We start from the raw sequence: 16,516 nt of genomic DNA on the forward strand, positions 1-16,516 counted from the left end.
TTCCACAGGGAGCGCCTGGTCCATGAATTGGACACAACAGGGGAGTGCTTGGTGGACCTGGGGTCAGATCAGACGTCCTGCCACAACCCGTTCAATGGCGGCTACTACCCTGTGCAGCTCAGCTTCACAGAGGCCCAGAGTCTCATGGCCTCCAACCCTGCTGTGTTCAAGGACCTGGTCCAGGAAAGGTGCTACTCGGGGTTGGGGACGGCAGAAGCATTTGGCCTGGGCAGACCACCTTGTCCTGCTCTGGCTGCCACCTGGTTCTCCAGCAACCAGCTATGTGGCCTTGGGCAAGACCTTAACGTCTCTGAGCCTCTGCCTCCACCTGTCAGACCAGGTCATGACACACCTACCTCTTGGCAGTGCAGGGGGACAAGCTGGAGTGACATTTGCTGAATGCCCAGTGCAGTCCAGCATGGCACTGAGTAGATGCTGGGGTGTGAGGCCCTCTCTGGAGCATCTGTTTTTCCCCAGGGCCTGATGGGGTTGGGGACCAGAAAATGTTTGTTTAGGGGCCGCCTGCTGGGTCTTGAAGGGTGCAGAGGTTCTAAACAGATGCCAGGGGTGGGGGCATTCCAGGCAGGTGGGGCTGACCCAAGGATCAGGGGCCGTCGAGGCAGCAGTCCAAAGGGAGCACGGTGGGTGGGGCTGCGGGTGCCACATGTAGGGGGCTCCAGAGCTTCGCATATTGGTGCTGACCCATGGCTTGTTGCAGCCTGAGGAGGCAAGTCTCAGCCATCAACAGGTTGGCAGAAAAGAACTTCTTCTTCTGGGACTATGGCAACGCCTTCCTCTTGGAGGCCCAGAGAGCAGGTAGGAGGGAGGAAGAGGGAGGGGCCACCACCCTGGGCCCAGCCTCTTGGGCAAGCACCCCTGGCTCCCACCTCACTCAGCCACTGGTGGCCCAGCGAGTCCCGACCAAGGCTTTGCTGTGCCTCTGCCAGGCCTTCTGGACGCCGGCCCTCCTGGGTGGCTCGGCCTCCCTGGGCCTCAGTTTCTCCATGTGCTTTAGGAACATAAAGTCCCATAAGAAGAGCAGGTTCAAGACTTGGGCACAAGGTCCAGTCCCAAAACTGCAGCTTTCCTTTTTCATGATGGAAAGTTCCTTCTGTAAAATGGGCAGTTCTTTCACGGGATATGAGATTCAAAAGGCACGGTGTCCATAGTGGGAAGCCCTCCAGCCCCGTGCACCTCCCTGTAGGTGGCAAGCTCTGGCACTGGAGGCTGACGTGGCATCCATGGCAAGCAGATGCACCCTGCGCCCGGCCACACAGATGGTGGCATGCCAGCCACAGATGCCTCTGCTTTTCTTTCACATGAAAAAAAGACCTCAAGGGTCCTTCCTCAGCCTCCCACTGGGCCCTGTGTTTAAGTTGCCATCTAGGGTGGCCCTGGGTGTCCCACCTTGGGTGGTGACTGTCCGGGCTCTGCCCACAGGAGCAGATGTGGAGAAGAAAGGCGCCTGCAGGATGGAGTTCCGCTACCCTTCCTACGTGCAGCACATCATGGGGTGAGTGTTGGGTAGCTGCCATGTCTAGTGTGCCCAGTGCCGCCCCTGCCCCCTTAAGGGTCTGGGTCCTGGGCATTTAGGTTGGAGAAGCCTCAGCCTCTGACCACCCCTGAGGTCCTGCACTGAGACCTCCACACTTCCCAAAGTGGCCAGGCTCCGTCCATGGATTTTCCACCACAGGCAGGCAAGTGAGGAGGAAATGCAGACGAGAGATACCTCCTGCAGGACCTCAGTGAGAACAGGGGACCGCAGGGCCCAGAGGCCAAGCCCACTTCCTGGCAAACACCTGCCCCTGAACGGTTCGGAGCTACCATCCCACATCACAGGCCCATGCAGGCAGCCGATGAAGCCCAGCACCTGCTGTGGCTCTGGAAGCTGTGAACCACTCTAGCCCTGGGGGGCAGGTCTGGGGAGGGCCAGCAGCCCAGGACAAGCAGTGGACGAGGACATTAGCCAGAGAGGAGGCTAGGCCGAGCTGAGGAGTCTGGGCTTTCTGCTGTGGGCTGGGAGGGGGCCATACAGCTTTTGGAAGATGTGCCAGTCCTCAGTGTGTGCCACATGGGACCGGAGAGAAATGGAGATGAGAAAGGCAAGTGCCACTCCCCGTCAGGCTCCCTGTGGGGTGCAGAGCACTGGCAGCTGGCACTCCTGAGAGGAAGGGCTGCCCAGGAGGAGGCACCCCCTAGCCTAGCAAGCGCAGGAACCCAGGGAGGGCCCAGATCACAGCATCCTCCCCGCAGGACAGCTCTGCCCTGGAGCCTGGCTCCTGGGAAGGTAAGCTCACCTAGGGCGAGTTCCCCAAGGCCACGACCCCAGGTTGACTCTCCTCTCAATGTGACTGTCACTTTTTGGCGACTGCTTTTCTTGTCATGTATAGTAACAACTGGGGGCATTTCTGTTTGCCCAGATCTCGGCTCCTAGCTCCTAAGGCTAGAGATGGTGCAGCCAGGAGGCAGGGACAGAGGGCTGGGGGAACTGGACACAGAGAGGGGACAGGGAGGACCCTGGAACTTTCTGTCTGATGATGGTTTAGGGGTTCCACGCCCCACTTCTGGACGCCGAGCTGTCCTCACTGGTGTGCTAACACCTGCACCCCCCTCCCCGGCCCAAGCCAGTGGGCCCAGTGTGAGGAGGCATCTGTGCTCGCAGGGACATATTCTCCCAGGGATTTGGGCCTTTCCGCTGGGTCTGCACATCGGGGGACCCCCAGGACCTGGCAGTCACAGACGAACTGGCCACATCTGTGCTGGAGGAAGCCATTGCTGATGGAGGTGATGCCGTTGGTGGGGATGCCCATGGGTGGGTGGTCCTCCAAATCTCCCACCTCCATAGAGACAGGCTTCTATAGCAGGCCCACCTAGCAGCGGATTCTGGGGGGGAACCTGGGTACAGATGACTTTGTGAGTTTGGTGGGTGCTCAGCTGGCAACACAAAGGGACTCAAAGAAACCTGAGTGATTCTCAAAGCTCCTGGTTCCCAAGTGTTGTTCTCAGCTATGAAGACACAGTCCCCACCCACACCAAGCCTCTGCCCTCCAGAGCTGTCCTGAGCTCTGCCAGTGAGGACCTCTGGCTGCAAGTGACACAAAGCCCCTCAAAATGGCTGAAGCAGGACGGTCCAGGGCTAGGGTGGGCAGGCAGCAATGGCTGAGGCCAGGATCGCTGGGCAGCCCTAAGCACACCTGGGTCCCTCTCAGACCCTGCACATGGCTGGGCCAGTTGACAGCAGTGCTTCTAGCTCCTTCTTGCTGCCATCTGTGATGACGCCACCTCCATATGGGCTTCCACTGGCCTTCCACACCCACCAGGTCCACAAGGGTCTCCTCCGCCTCAGGGTCCCCCATGTTCATCCTGGGGTTTGCTGATGCTGAGTATTGGTTCCGCCAGAGAGTTGTGTTTTTTCATGTCTACGTGGTCTGCCTGTTTTTTAACCCACCTTTGTTCTTGTTGAGTGGGTCTGACGTTGTTGTTTTCTGGTTATTTTATGATGCTTCCTCCATTGTTGCAGTTTTTACCCCGGTCTCTCTGCAGCTTTCCTACAGGTCAGGTGGCCTTTCTGTGTGGGTCACCAGCCACTGCTGTGTGCTTCACACCTCTGGGGCCCATCCCCATCCTGCTGCTGGCCAGGTTCAGTGGGCTGGGCAAGGGCCGGGGTTACACAGACCCAGGGCAGGAGAGCCAGGCAGAGGGGAAACACGGCCACCTGTGCAGGAGGGGCCGGGCAGGGGCACAAGCAGGAGGGCAGGGGAAGCAAGGGCCTTCTCCTGGGGGTCTGGCCAGATGCCTCCTGGGCCTCCCTGGTTCGAGAACAGCAGGCAGCCAGTGGGGATGAGCAGCCCTCTGGAAAGAAGCCCTGAGCTGCTGCACCTGTGAGGCTCCTGGTTTAAAGACTCCAGGCCTGGCTGGTTTTCAGCCATGCTGACCCAGCTCCACGTTCCTGCAGTGCACATACTGTGGCATTGCCACCAAGCAGATATTAGTCGATGGTTGTGAAGTCACAGGAGTGAGGGATTTCTATTACCTTCAATTTTAGTATGATTTGAATCTGTGTTAACCACTGGCTAACACAGTTTCTGGAAAATTACCAGTCTGCTTCAGGAGCTGGTCAGGCTGGCTCCCGTGCCTGCTCCCATGCACACACCCTCCATGAGCTTGACTGGCTAGCTCCTGCCCAGGCCAAGTTCATTTCCACCTCAGGGACTTTGCGCAGGCTGTTCCTTCTGCCTAGAATGCCGTTCCCTCAGAGCTTCCGGTGGCCAGTTCCTTCCCAGCCTTTAGACTCAGCTTGACAGCCACTTCCTCAGAGAGCGCCCATACCCACCACCCTGGGGGCCACCTCCCCACAGTCTTGTGTTCCTCATGGCCCACAGCGGTCGTTATTCCTGGTGCCTTGTTCAGGGCTGGAGTACAGTGGGCACTGAAGAGCTATTAGTGGAGGGACCGACTGCATCAGGCAAGTGCACTGCACTGCGCAGCTGTGGATTAATTCAAGGGGCCATTGGCACTGCCGGTTCCCAAATTCAGGAAGGCAGGGGTGGGGTGGGGTGGGCTCCCTCACCTTGTGTCCTGGCTCAATGGTGGGCTCAGGGCAGGGTCTGTGGTGAGTGGCAGGGCCTGTGCTGAGCAGCCTGCCCGAGGGCAGGTCTGTGCCCCTGCAGGGGCTCTGACACTGGCTCTCCTCTCCCCTGCAGTGAAGGCGTCTGTGAAGCTGCAGTACATGGACAACATCCGCTGGATCCGGGAGGCCGCCAGGCACCGGCTGGTGAGTGCCCGGGCCTGGGGGAGGCTGGGCTAGCTACACTATCAGGAGACTGCTCGGAGGTGTGGGGCTGCGGATGGGTGCTCTGCCTGGCCCACAGCCTCCAGCTTGCCAAGCCCTGAGAGGGTGCACACATCACACCTCATGTGACTATTTGTGCCAGCTCCATGGTGGCCACACTGGGAGGGGAGGCAGCAATTGCCTTGCCCAAGGGGCTGCTGGAGAAAGAAGCCCAGGTGAGGACACGGAGATTTTCGAACCCTTGTGTACTGTTGGTGAAGTGGTGCAGCCACACGGAAAACAGTAAAAAGCTTCCTTAAAAAATCAAAAATAGAATTACCCAATGACCCAGCAATTCCACTTCTAGATGTGTAGCCCAAAGAGTTGGAAGCAAGGACTCAGAGAGATACTTACACACCCACGTTCACAGCAGCACTATTCACAATGGCTAAGCTGTGGAAGCCACTCAGGTGTTCACTGATGGAAGAACGGATAAACATTGTGGGCTCACCATGAGACAGAATATGACTCGGCCTCAAACAGAAGGGAGTGCTGAACACGCTACAACGCGGATGAACCTGGACCACACCGTGCTAGGTGAAATAACCCAGTCACGGAAGGGCAACTACTGCATTGTTCCACATCTGTGAGGTCCCCAGAGCAGTCAAATTCAGAGACAGAAAGCAGAATGGCGGGTGTCAGGGGCTGGGGGATACAGAATGGGGAGATGGAGGGGCAATTGGTTTACATTATGAATCAACTTAATACCACTAAACTGTGTACTTAGAAATAGTTAAGATGGTACATTTTATGTAATGCGTATTTTGTAATTTAAAAAATTGAGGGGAAAAGTGTCCTGGGCTCTGGGGTAGTGACCAGGGTTGGACAGGTCATTCTTCTGCCTATAACTCAACAAATAGAGGCGGCCCTGCAGGAGAAAAAGTCTGGGCTCCAGAGCCAGGCTGCCTGGGCCTGCTCCATGCCTTAATCTGCAAAGCGGAGGCAGTGGTGATGTGTTCAGAGCAGGCCCCTGTGGCCCGGCTTGTGCAGGGCTATGTTGTGGGGCTGAGTTGACAGACGTGTCTTGCTTGGTTTCTGCTGGGTGTGTGTGCTGGAAAGCACCAGTGGGGAAGGGCAGGTGGGGCTGCCTCACACAGAGTGGCCAGGGAAGGGGTCTGGCATGTGTGTCCAGTTCTACATGCCAAGAGGGTGGCAGCCACATGACAATCGGGTAAGACAGAGGGACCAGTCTGTGCAAGGCTCCATGGTGGCAGCAGGCTGGGTGTACAGAGGACAAAATGGAAGATAAGTGGGCAGTTGAGGCACATGCCTTTGGCCATGGACCACGTCTGAACTAGTGGGTCTTGGCCCAGGAGTCCTAGTGCTGGGAGGGGCCTGCCCCTGTCCTGGGCTGTCTCGTCCATATGCAGTGATTTACATTTGTGTCCAGCCTCAGAGCCCCCCTGCCAACTGCATATCTGTGACGGTGCCAAGTCAGAGATGCCAAGGACAAGACTCGGAGGCTGGAGCTGTGGGTCAGTGCAGAGATGGGGTGGAGAAGAGAGGGGATGGCCTGAGAGGATGCCAGCATGGCTGAGAAGATGCCAGCATGGCAGGAGGTGCCAGAGTCGAGGGTGTGAGGGGTGGACGCCACAGCTAGAGCAGCGAGCAGGGCACATCTGCTTTGACTTAAAGTACCCTGGAGATCTTGTGCCTCCTGAGACTTAATGTTGCTTCCTTTTCTGAATGGTGACTGCAGAAAGTTGCCTTATAAATGTTTTGATTTACTTTCTTTTAATGTACACTCTTGACAAAGTGGGCAGTGCTATGTCGGTTCCTCACCAATTTTTTTTTTTTTTTGGATCCAAAAAATTTGAAAATCTCTGCAGTGTTAATTCACACAAGTAGTTTTTCCGAAAAGTATTTGAGGCAGCTGGTGTGAGTAAAATAAGGCTGTTCTCTAGGAACCCATGAGGGAGGAATAAGCAGCTAGACTCATGCGCCCGGCCAAAGCTGAGCTGGTGGCCAGGTGCACAGCTGCCTCTGCGGCCCAGCCCTGCTGCCCCTGGCTCCTGGTTGAGCTCACCAGCAGCTGGGGCAGACACCTGCATCTTCTTTGGAGAAACCAGGGTTTCTCAGCATCAGCGTACCGACATTTGGGGCTGGATAAATCTTTAATTATGGCAAATTGTACATAAACATAAAATTTACCATGGTAACCATCTTTACCATTTCTGGGTGTGCAGTGCCGTGGCTTTAAGCGCATTCACACTGCTGTGCAGCCATCACCACCACCCATCTCAGAACTTGTTCATCTTCCCAAACCAAAACTCTGCCCCTATTAAACACTAATCCTATTCTACTCCCACAGCCCCTGGCACTCAATATAAGAACCTCAGAGAAGTGAGATCAGACAGTGTTTGTCCTTTTGTGTCTGACTTATTTTTCTTGTCATGATGTCCTCAGGGTTCATTTATCCATGTTGTAGCATGTGTCGGAATTTCCTTCCTTTTAAGGCTGAATCACATTCTACTGGACACCCAGGTCATCTCCACCTCTCGGCTGTTGTCGTGCTGCTGTGAACACGTGTGTGCATGTATCTCTTGAAGTAACTGGGGGCTTCACCATCGTGGGGGCCGTCGTAGGGTGTTTAGCAGCATCCCTACCCATGCTAGCAGCACCCAAAAACATCTACAGTCATTGCCAAATGCCATCCTGCTTGAGGACCGTGGGGCTACACAATAACTCATTTTGTGTGCTGAAGCTTTGTCTCCCTGGGGCAACCACCAGTTACTGTCAGGAGATGCGATTCTGAGTGGCTGAGTTCCTGGGTGCGGCAGACAGACAGAGGGCTTAAGGCCAACCTCTGGACAGGTGGCTCCACCTCTCTGGGCTGTATCCTCATCTGGAAAATGAAGCTTATGATGAGGATGACAGTATCTTCCCATAAGACTCATAGCCGAGGTGCTGTGTGGGGTACTTAGAGTGAGGCATGCCCAGTGCAAATTGGCCCTAGGTGGTGGTAATGTCATCACTGTGAGATGGAACAGGAGCAGTGCTCACAATAGGTAACCTCCCTGGAACACAAGTGGCTCAGGGGCTCCAAGGCCCCTCTGGGGATAATCTGGGATTGGGGAAGGTGTCTGGGGTCCCAGGCTGCAGTGGACATGTGGGGCCAGTGTGGCTGTCTAGTGGGCTGAATGTGGGGGCTCACCTCAGGCCACAGACTTAAGATGTACCATGCACCTCAGGGGTCCTCCTGGACCTTGTGAGAGGCACTCAGGCTGCCAAGGACCATATCCCATGGTGGAAGTGCTGCCTATGTCTCCCTGCACTACTGAGTCCTGGCATTGCTGCCTGTGACTCAGATGCCTGTCACTCTTCTGTCCAATAGGTGGTGGGCTCCCAGGCGAGGATCCTGTACTCGGACCAGAAGGGCCGCGTGGCCATTGCTGTGGCCATTAACCAGGCCATCGCCGGGGGGAGGATCAAGGTAAGGTGTTCTGTGCTCTGGGGAAAGCATCCCTCCGCCTCTTCCTGCTGCCCTTACTGCCCTGGGACTTCCCGCCTATACCTCAGCTGCACCCCACAGCCTTCTGGGTGGGGAGACCCCGCCATTGGGCCTTGGCAGCCCAGTACTCAGGAGCAGTGGACCAGCCCCTCCCAGAAGCTTACCTCCCAGGGATGAGGCCCAAATGTCTCCTCTTTAGGGAGACCAGGTTTTGCTGAAGGCTTTGGTCCCTGATATCAACTGGGTAGAAGGGTTCTGCTGGGGAGGTGAGGGTGAGGCGGCCATGAGGGGGAAGGAAGGCCTCAGGGAGCAAGAGCAGTGCTTGCAGTAGGTAACCTTCCTGGAGCACAGGTAGCCCAGAGGCTCCAAGGACCCTCTGTGGGTAATCTGCGATTGGGGGAGGTGTCTGGGGACCTGGCTTTGTGTGTCAGGCTCCATCATTGTCCCCTGCTGTGTGACGTTGGGCAGGTCTGGGGCCTTCTCTGAACCTTGTGTCCCTCTTCTGTGGAAAGAGAATAAAAAGCGTGTGTGTGAGGATTGAGTAAGTCTGCTTCCACAAAGTAACTTTACACATCTTTATGGAGCTCCCTTTTCTCAAGCAACGGCAAACGTCCCTAGCTTTTGCTAATTTTGCTCCGAATCAGCCAGACCCGCCCCGAGGACGGAACCCTGGGCGTATTCGCTCCCAGAGGCTCTGGCTCCTTCTGCCACAGAGTTCTTGTGGGCGTCTCTTTCCACAAGTTCCAGGAATGTTACTGGTCAGATGTAACAGACATTGGGACCGAGGTGTGAACGCCACCCTGGGGTCATTCTGGGGGTGGCACCAGCAGCAAGGGCAGCAGCCAGCCCTGCTGGGGTACAGCCAAACGTGCCCACCCGGTGCTTCCTGGAAGCCCAGGTGTTCATGGGAACTGCTGGGAAGCTCCAGGTGCACTTGCCCCGGGCTGTGGTCAGCCAGCCAGTGCAGTAAGTGCTGTGGGTCAGTAAGCATGCGTTCATTCACTGGACAGTACTTGGCTGCACATGGCCTCTGTGCAGCATGTCCTAACCAGTGGGGACACAGCAGAGAACAAGACAGACCTGTGTAGTGAGGGGAAGGGCGACAGACGCGGAGCTTAAGGCACACATTGAGACAGGGTTTCAGAGGGTGAACGGCAGGCAGGATATGAACCTGGCGAAGAGGGTGGTCATGGCAGCCTCTCTGAGTTCTGACATCGAGCTGAGACCTGAATGGCCAGTGAGTGCCAGAGCATCTGGAGACGACGTGGGAACAGGCCTGGCCTGTTGAAGGAGAGAGAGGCGGGCCTCTTCATTCAGGAGCACAGAGCATCCTCTGACACAGGGGGCCTGTGAAATTTCAGGATCCCCAGGGTGGGGAAGGGGAGATCACGCCCATCAACCAACCCCACCAGCTTTACGGGACAAATGCAAGAAAAGTTTCCGGGGCCTGGGGATAGGAATAGCTCATCTTAGCTAAAACAGCTGAGCTGCTCCCCGTGTGCACAGTGAACCACCCACGTACTGACCTGCCTGCTCCCTCTCCTGACTGAAAGGTGCGGAACCAGGCTGACATGCTCCCCATACTGGGTGTTAGACGGCTCCCCTTACCCTTCTCTTTAGTAAGGGTTCCTCCCAGTTCCTTCATTCTGTTTTTTAAATTGCTGGTTAGAACTCATTTTCTTTCTTTCCTTTTTTTTTTTTTGGAGAAAGTCTCGCTCCATAGCCCAGGCTGGAGTGCAATGGCGCTGTCTCAGCACACTGCAACCTCCGCCTCCCAGATTCAAGCGATTCTCACGACTCAGCCCCCTGAGTAGCTGTGATTATAGGTGTGTACCACAACACCCGGCTAATTTATGTATTTTTAGTGGAAAAGGGGTTTTGCCATGTTGGCCAGGCTGGTCTTGAACTCCTGACCTCAAGTGATCCCCTGGCCTCTGCCTCCCAAAGTGTTGGGATTACAGGAGTGAGCCACCGCACCCAGCCAGGACTCATTTTCATAGTGGGACTGCCGGTGCACAGCACAGGGGAGCCAGCTGACCCGCCCTGTCTGACCTCCAGGGCTGCACCACACCCATTACACGAGGGCTAAGCAGCAGCCGGCTGCCTCTCTGGGGTATCTAAGCAGCCAGAGATTCCTGGGGAACAGGGAGTACTGCCAATGAGTATATTAAAAAATCAAACTCAGTGTGAGTGCTTTCTACGTGCGAAAAGTCTCTGTCCTCACAGAGACTGGCAGCACAAAAAGGCTTATAGCAATTGCCTCATCCAGGAAACCAAGAGCTATTCCCAGAGGGAAGTGACCTGCCCAAGGTCTTATGGTAGGTACTGCCAAATACTCCCCCATTGATGCCCTCTGACGCCTGTGGGCCATCGGCCAGCCATGTCCCTATTGCACAGGTCAGGGACCAGGCTGCCTGTGGCTTGAGCCCACACTAAGCGGAGACTCTGACTTATAACAATTTTTCTGCTTTACAATGTGCAAAGTGACACTTGTTCAGTAGTCCCTTGACATGCAATGAAGTTGAGTCTGGATGAGCCAATCGTCAGTTAAAAATACTCTAAGTCACTTTTTACTTATCCAGATGTAGCTCCATTGTAAGACGGGGAGCACTGGCACGTAACACCTGTGGGGTTAAACCCCAGCTCATGACTTACTCGCTCTGTGATGTAGGGGAAATTTCTTCTCCTCTCTGTGCCTCCACTTTCTCGTCTATGAAGTGGCCATGATAACAGTCGTGCGTATCTGGACAGGGTGGCTGTGAGCACTCGGTGAACTCACACATGTATTACACCGGTGCTGCCAGAAACGTGAATCTATTCCAAGCTACAGATGACATCAGACATAGTTGTGAAGAGGGTCTATTTCCCAGGCGGAGAAATCCAGTGGGTTCTGGTGTGGCCTGCCCCATGTCCTCTGCCTTTGCCAGGCAGCCATAGTGGACACCATTGGCTGATAGCTTCTGTCCTTCCATGTACAGGCGCCGGTGGTCCTGAGCCGAGACCACCATGACGTGAGCGGCACTGACAGCCCCTTTAGGGAGACCTCCAACATTTACGACGGTTCTGCCTTCTGTGCAGGTGAGGAAGGCGAAAATGTCTTAAACTTTAATGTTAGATTTGGATTTTATCAAACATTGGTGCATTCAGTCAGTCACAATGGTTCGAAAGATGTTCTGGCATCTGAGAGGCTCAGCATAGAGTGACCACCCCAGGACCAAGCGGCTCTGGGATGTGGGACTTCCAGTTGTAAAACTGACGAGTGCCAGCCACACCGGGCTGGCTGAGTGCCCTGGACGTGGGTGACCTTCAGGCTGTGGGCGGCCAGCTGTTTCCTTGTCTTTCCAGATCCTAGAGCTGCATTTCTTGCCTTTTTTGGCTCCTGGTCTCTTCCCCATCTTTGCAGCCCGGCACCAAGAGAAGGGAGATATTCTTAGGGTTCTCCATGATCATCTCTGTAGGGTTTTTGGAGGAAGAGCCTGCAAGAGGGTGCAAACTCCTTTATCACTGTCCACCTAGGGGCTCATGGTCTCAGGCTGGCCCATGCCTGTCCCTTAGCAGTGTGTTGAACTTGCAAGGTGACCAGCCTGGGCTCTGTTTTTCTCTGCAGATGCTCTCACTACCCAGCTTTCAGGTTGGATGGTTGTCCTGGGACCTCAGTTCCCTAATGGGGTCAAGGGAAGCCATTCATTTGCAGTTTGCTCCTCCACCCCCCTTTTTGAGAGTAGCAGTGACTCTCTTTGGCACTCTACTTTTCTGAGCTAATGCTGGTTCCACATCCCTTTTAATTCTTTTGTTCCCTCTGCTTCCGGGGTGCTTTACCTGATGCTCAGTGCTGGAGAGTGCCACCATGGGACAACTAGGCATGTGTCATTTTCTCCTGCGCCAGCTCTAGCTCTGCCAGCACACATGACTGCTGCTGTGAGAGGCCCTGTCCCTAGAGCCTAGTTGCCGCCCTATCCTTCCCGCCGAGCAGTGCTGGCTCAGCCAGTGGGGCCTGCTGATTCCCCCACCCAAGGCTGGCCTGACTGGGCCTGGCGCCTACTCAATGTAGGGGATAATGGGTGGGGGCGTCTCTATTTCTGCAGACATGGCCGTGCAGAACTTCGTGGGAGATGCCTGTCGCGGAGCCACCTGGGTCGCCCTTCACAACGGAGGGGGTGTGGGCTGGTAAGGTTTCAGAGGATGGGGTGTGGGGCTGATGTGAAAGTTTTGGGGGTTCCTTTGGGGCAGGGCCAGGCTGAGGTGCCTGAAGTCCTGGGCCCTACCTCCCTGGTCACCTGCTCTGCCACACCTTTGTGGAAAATGTGTTCCTCAAGGGAGCAGAGACAGAGGGAAGAACTTTAGGAGAGGGCTTGCATTAGCCAACCACCTCTCTGGGTCTCCCCTGCTGCGTGAGTCTCGGAGGCCTCTTACGGAGGCTCAGCAAGAATGGTAGCTGCCCCTCTGTCAGTTTCCAGCGTGTCAGTTTCCATGTGTTCCCATGGAATTCCTGGTGCTTTCATGGCCAGGGTCTTGTCATTCCTTCTATGACCACCTCACTTGAGAGTGTAGGACCCAGCCAAGGCTCCCAGGGCGGCTAGGCTGAGGGCAGGAGACTTGGAGTCTTGGCTCCCTTCTCCCCTCAGCTCTGCCTCTGCCTGGCTGGTCTTTCTGAGAAAAGGGCCCTAGGTCTGGGCTCCTGGCCGAAGCTGGACTTTGGGCTGCAGGGAGCAGCAGGCGGTGCTGCAGCTTTGGAAGGAGGACAACACCCTGCCCCCTGCCTGGCTCCAGTGGCCATCTCCAAACTGGCCTCTGAGCCCATTTTGGCCGGATCAAGCGGTCCCCTGCCCTCCAGAGTCAAGTCCCGGCAGACCATTGCGACAGGCTGGCTTGTCTTCCTGTCCTTGGAGGCTGCAGTTCCACACTGTGGCAGTCAGGTGGCTGTAATTAGAGGAAAATGTGACTGAGAGCATGTCCTTTGCGACACAGGGGCTGTAGGAAACCCCAGGTGGAGAAGGGCTGCCTCGCCACTGGGTATCTGGCATTTCTGCACAGGATTTTCTGAGTCATTTCCAGAGGGCAAGAGAGTGGCTCTGAAGGAGGCTGAGCAGTTTGCCCAGGGCCACGGAGCTGGCGGTAGAGCCGGGATATGGGCCCAGGTCCCCCAGGATCCATCATCATTGCTGATAGACAGCCGAAGGCAGGAAGGGATGGGGCTGGGCAGGCTGAGGAAGAGTGGGCACCCTGAGGGCCTTGGGGCAGGGACAGCAGGACCAGAATTCAGGTGGACACAGTGCACTCTGCCCTCAGGGCTCCCAAGGCAGGGAATGCTCCCTCCAAATTCCTAAGTTGCTCCCCCAAGGTTTCCCCCGGACTCTGTGGACAGGGACACAGACTGACCAGATGCTGGGACCTATACCCTTTTACCCTGCTGTCCTTGAGGGGTCTTTTGGGAAAGTGTCGCAAATTCACCCTGGGACCCATCACACTTACACATATACTTAATGCAATCCATCGGTAAAAACGTCTGACCCTCCACCATAGCTACTCCAAGGGGACGCCACTCCCAACAACGTCCCGACCATGGCTACTCCAAGTGGACGCCCCACCCCCGCAGCTCTGCAGCGTGGTTCTCCTTCTTTCATGTTGATCCCTGTTTCTAGGCTGCATGCTCACCCTGACATTCCTGGACTGACCTTTCCATGTTTGCGCTTATCTGTTGGCCCCACTCCAGGACAACCAGTGACAGCTGTGTGTTGTTTCTGGCCTCCTCTGTGTCACTGTCTCCTGCAGCCCCTCTTCCTGATTGCCCGTTTGCCATCTGTCTTTGTGCCATCTGCCCAGCACTCACGTTTAGACGGGGCATTGCCTGGCTGGCCACAGCCCCACATGCTCAAGTAGATGTCTGGACCTCAGGCTGCAGGACAGGGCCATCTGGCTGGGTCATCTAGTGCAAGAGATCAAGACAAGAGCCAGGCTCTTGTTCTTGGGTTGGTAGAATCTCAGAAAAGACTTCTGATCTCTTTTCTCTTTTGCGAGCGCCCAGTGAGAGGGGTGGGGCCTCCCTGTTGGTGCTGCGGCCTCTCATGTGAGAGGGCCAGTTCCCGTGGCCGCTGAGGGCCTGCTCAGGCAGCCTCTAGGCAGCAGGTGGGTGGGCATCTGGGAGCCTACCTCAGGTGAGCAGGCTTCCAGTGGGTGTTCCTGACTCTACCTCCACTCTTGCCCTCCTTCGGAGGCCCTTGGTGCTGACCACCAGCTCCTGAGGTTCCCTAGATACTGGGGTGCCAATGGGTTCTGACAGCCCCTCCCATAGCCACATTGAGCTAGAACTTTCTGACGCTTGCCTCCAGCTTTCAGAATCCCATCTCCTGTTCTCCTGTCCCTTTCTCCTCATCCTCATGGGTTAAATAATTCCTCTGCAGTCCTGTGGTGAAATGCGGGAGGGACAGGGATAAATGCCTGTGTTCTATCCACCATCTATTATATATCTGGATACTGACACTTTTTCACACTAAACAATGTCTTAAAGTGCATTTGAAACTTGAATGTGTACAGAAATCCTCTGAGGATATTATTTAAATGCAGATTGTTGTAAAAATGCAGGTCTGAGTTAGGCCTGGTGGTGCACACCTATAGTCCCAGCTACTCAGAAGGCCAAGGCAGGAGGATTGCTTGAGCCCAGGAGGTTCGAGTCCAGCCTGGGAAACATACTGAGACCCCCTTTACCAAGCTCCTGGTAACACTGATGCTCTGGCCTGAAGACCTCTCTGAGTAGCCAGGGCTTCCAAGGCCCTCTGTCTGTGCACACAGCCCTCCTGCATGTTCCTGCAAGCCTTCTGCCCCTGCGCAGGGAGGGCGATGCCCTGATGGACAGCCCTGGAGCACAATGATTGACGGCAGGAGTTCTCAGGCCATCTGCCTGCACAGGGTAGGCTTGCTGTGCCTTTGTTTCTCAATGAGAAAATAAGCATAATAATAGTAACTGCCTTGTAGGCTAGGGGTGAAGAGGAAATGAGCCGATCATAGCTAACACTTGCAGTGTAACACATGCAAGGCCCTCTTCTAAACTATTCATGTATGTTAACTCATCGAATCATGTACTTTAATACATCTGGCATTTATGTTTTTCTACTTTCATGTTTTTCTCAAAGGTATAGTTAATTGTTCTAGCACCATTTGTGAGTAATCTCAAACTTACCATTAATAGCAATGCGTTATTGTTCCCATTTTTCTGGGATCTGCATGTCCAGGGTTCCACTGTGGTCAGTTTGCCAAGGTCACCTGAAGCCAAGTGACCTTGGTCTCTGACCCTGTGGAATGCAGGCTTCTAAAACAAAATCTGTAGTTCTAATCTCCAAGAGGCCTCTCTAGTGCTCAGGCCTGGGCGTGGCTGTTGCTTCTCTGACAGGTGAATGGTAATGACTGTAGATTGACTCGGAGCACCTGGAAGCTGGTGGGAGGTGTGAGAGCAACCCATTGCAGGACACGGACCACCCAGGTGCAGGGATGCAGGGTAGTAGGCAGCACAGCTGGCTCATTCACAGGAGGGGTGGTGCAGCTTCTGGGACCAGGAATGGGGAGTAGAGGTGGCTGCAAGGGGCACAGGGCATCTTGGTTTCCTGGTGAGAACTGGCTGAGGTTGTGGTCAGTAGGATCCAGGCTGGGCAGAGAAGCAGGGAAAGCCGGATGAACCAGAAGGATTTGAGACTAGGGAAACCAGATGCACATTTTTGGTTCTGGAAGAAAAAGGAACAGATTTACTGCAAGTGAGGAACAAGAGGCAGGATGGACACGTTTGCAGCAGTGCAGCGACAGGCGTTTACAAAATCAAGGGTGCTTCTTGTGTGTGACTGAAAGCTGAGAAGACTGAGCAGGAGCCAAGGGTGGATCCTTCAAGGGCAGCAGCTCCAGCTGGTAGGTGGACAGCTGAGGATGGGAAGGCTGTTCCAGGCTGATGGGGAACAGCTGCAGTACACAGGCATGGAAACAGCAGCAGAGCTTCAACACACTTAGCGAAGTTCAACACATCTACTAGGGAACAAATGAAAACAAGAACTTGTCAAAAACTGTTACAGGCAGAGAAATGCATTAATTAGAAAATCAGAAATATTGAAAATAAAGGGACTTAGTCTTTGGGTCAGGTAATCAGAAGGACCCCACCATACTTGAGGCAAGCAGAAAGAAGAAATAAGGAAGATAAAGATCATAAGGATAAAATCAGGCAGGCACAGTGGCCCATGCCTGTAATCCCAGCA

The 16,516-nt window shown here is 55.0% G+C and overlaps 1 protein-coding gene across 2 annotated transcripts in view; it reads left to right on the forward strand.

Annotated features, from left to right (window-relative positions):
* UROC1 (urocanate hydratase 1) overlaps nucleotides 1-16,516 on the forward strand; it is a 56,747-nt gene that overhangs the window by 37,462 nt on the left and 2,769 nt on the right. For both annotated transcript variants that reach the window (XM_037734036.1, XM_017515982.2), the window contains 8 exons: nucleotides 9-188; nucleotides 719-816; nucleotides 1,441-1,513; nucleotides 2,663-2,784; nucleotides 4,704-4,774; nucleotides 8,166-8,264; nucleotides 11,261-11,360; nucleotides 12,368-12,449. In XM_037734036.1, the coding sequence (XP_037589964.1) occupies nucleotides 9-188; nucleotides 719-816; nucleotides 1,441-1,513; nucleotides 2,663-2,784; nucleotides 4,704-4,774; nucleotides 8,166-8,264; nucleotides 11,261-11,360; nucleotides 12,368-12,449 (825 nt within the window). The remainder of the gene's footprint in view (nucleotides 1-8; nucleotides 189-718; nucleotides 817-1,440; nucleotides 1,514-2,662; nucleotides 2,785-4,703; nucleotides 4,775-8,165; nucleotides 8,265-11,260; nucleotides 11,361-12,367; nucleotides 12,450-16,516) is intronic.

The sequence above is a fragment of the Cebus imitator genome, unplaced genomic scaffold, assembly GCF_001604975.1.
Source record: "Cebus imitator isolate Cc_AM_T3 unplaced genomic scaffold, Cebus_imitator-1.0 Scaffold568, whole genome shotgun sequence".
Classification (NCBI taxonomy): domain Eukaryota; kingdom Metazoa; phylum Chordata; class Mammalia; order Primates; family Cebidae; genus Cebus; species Cebus imitator.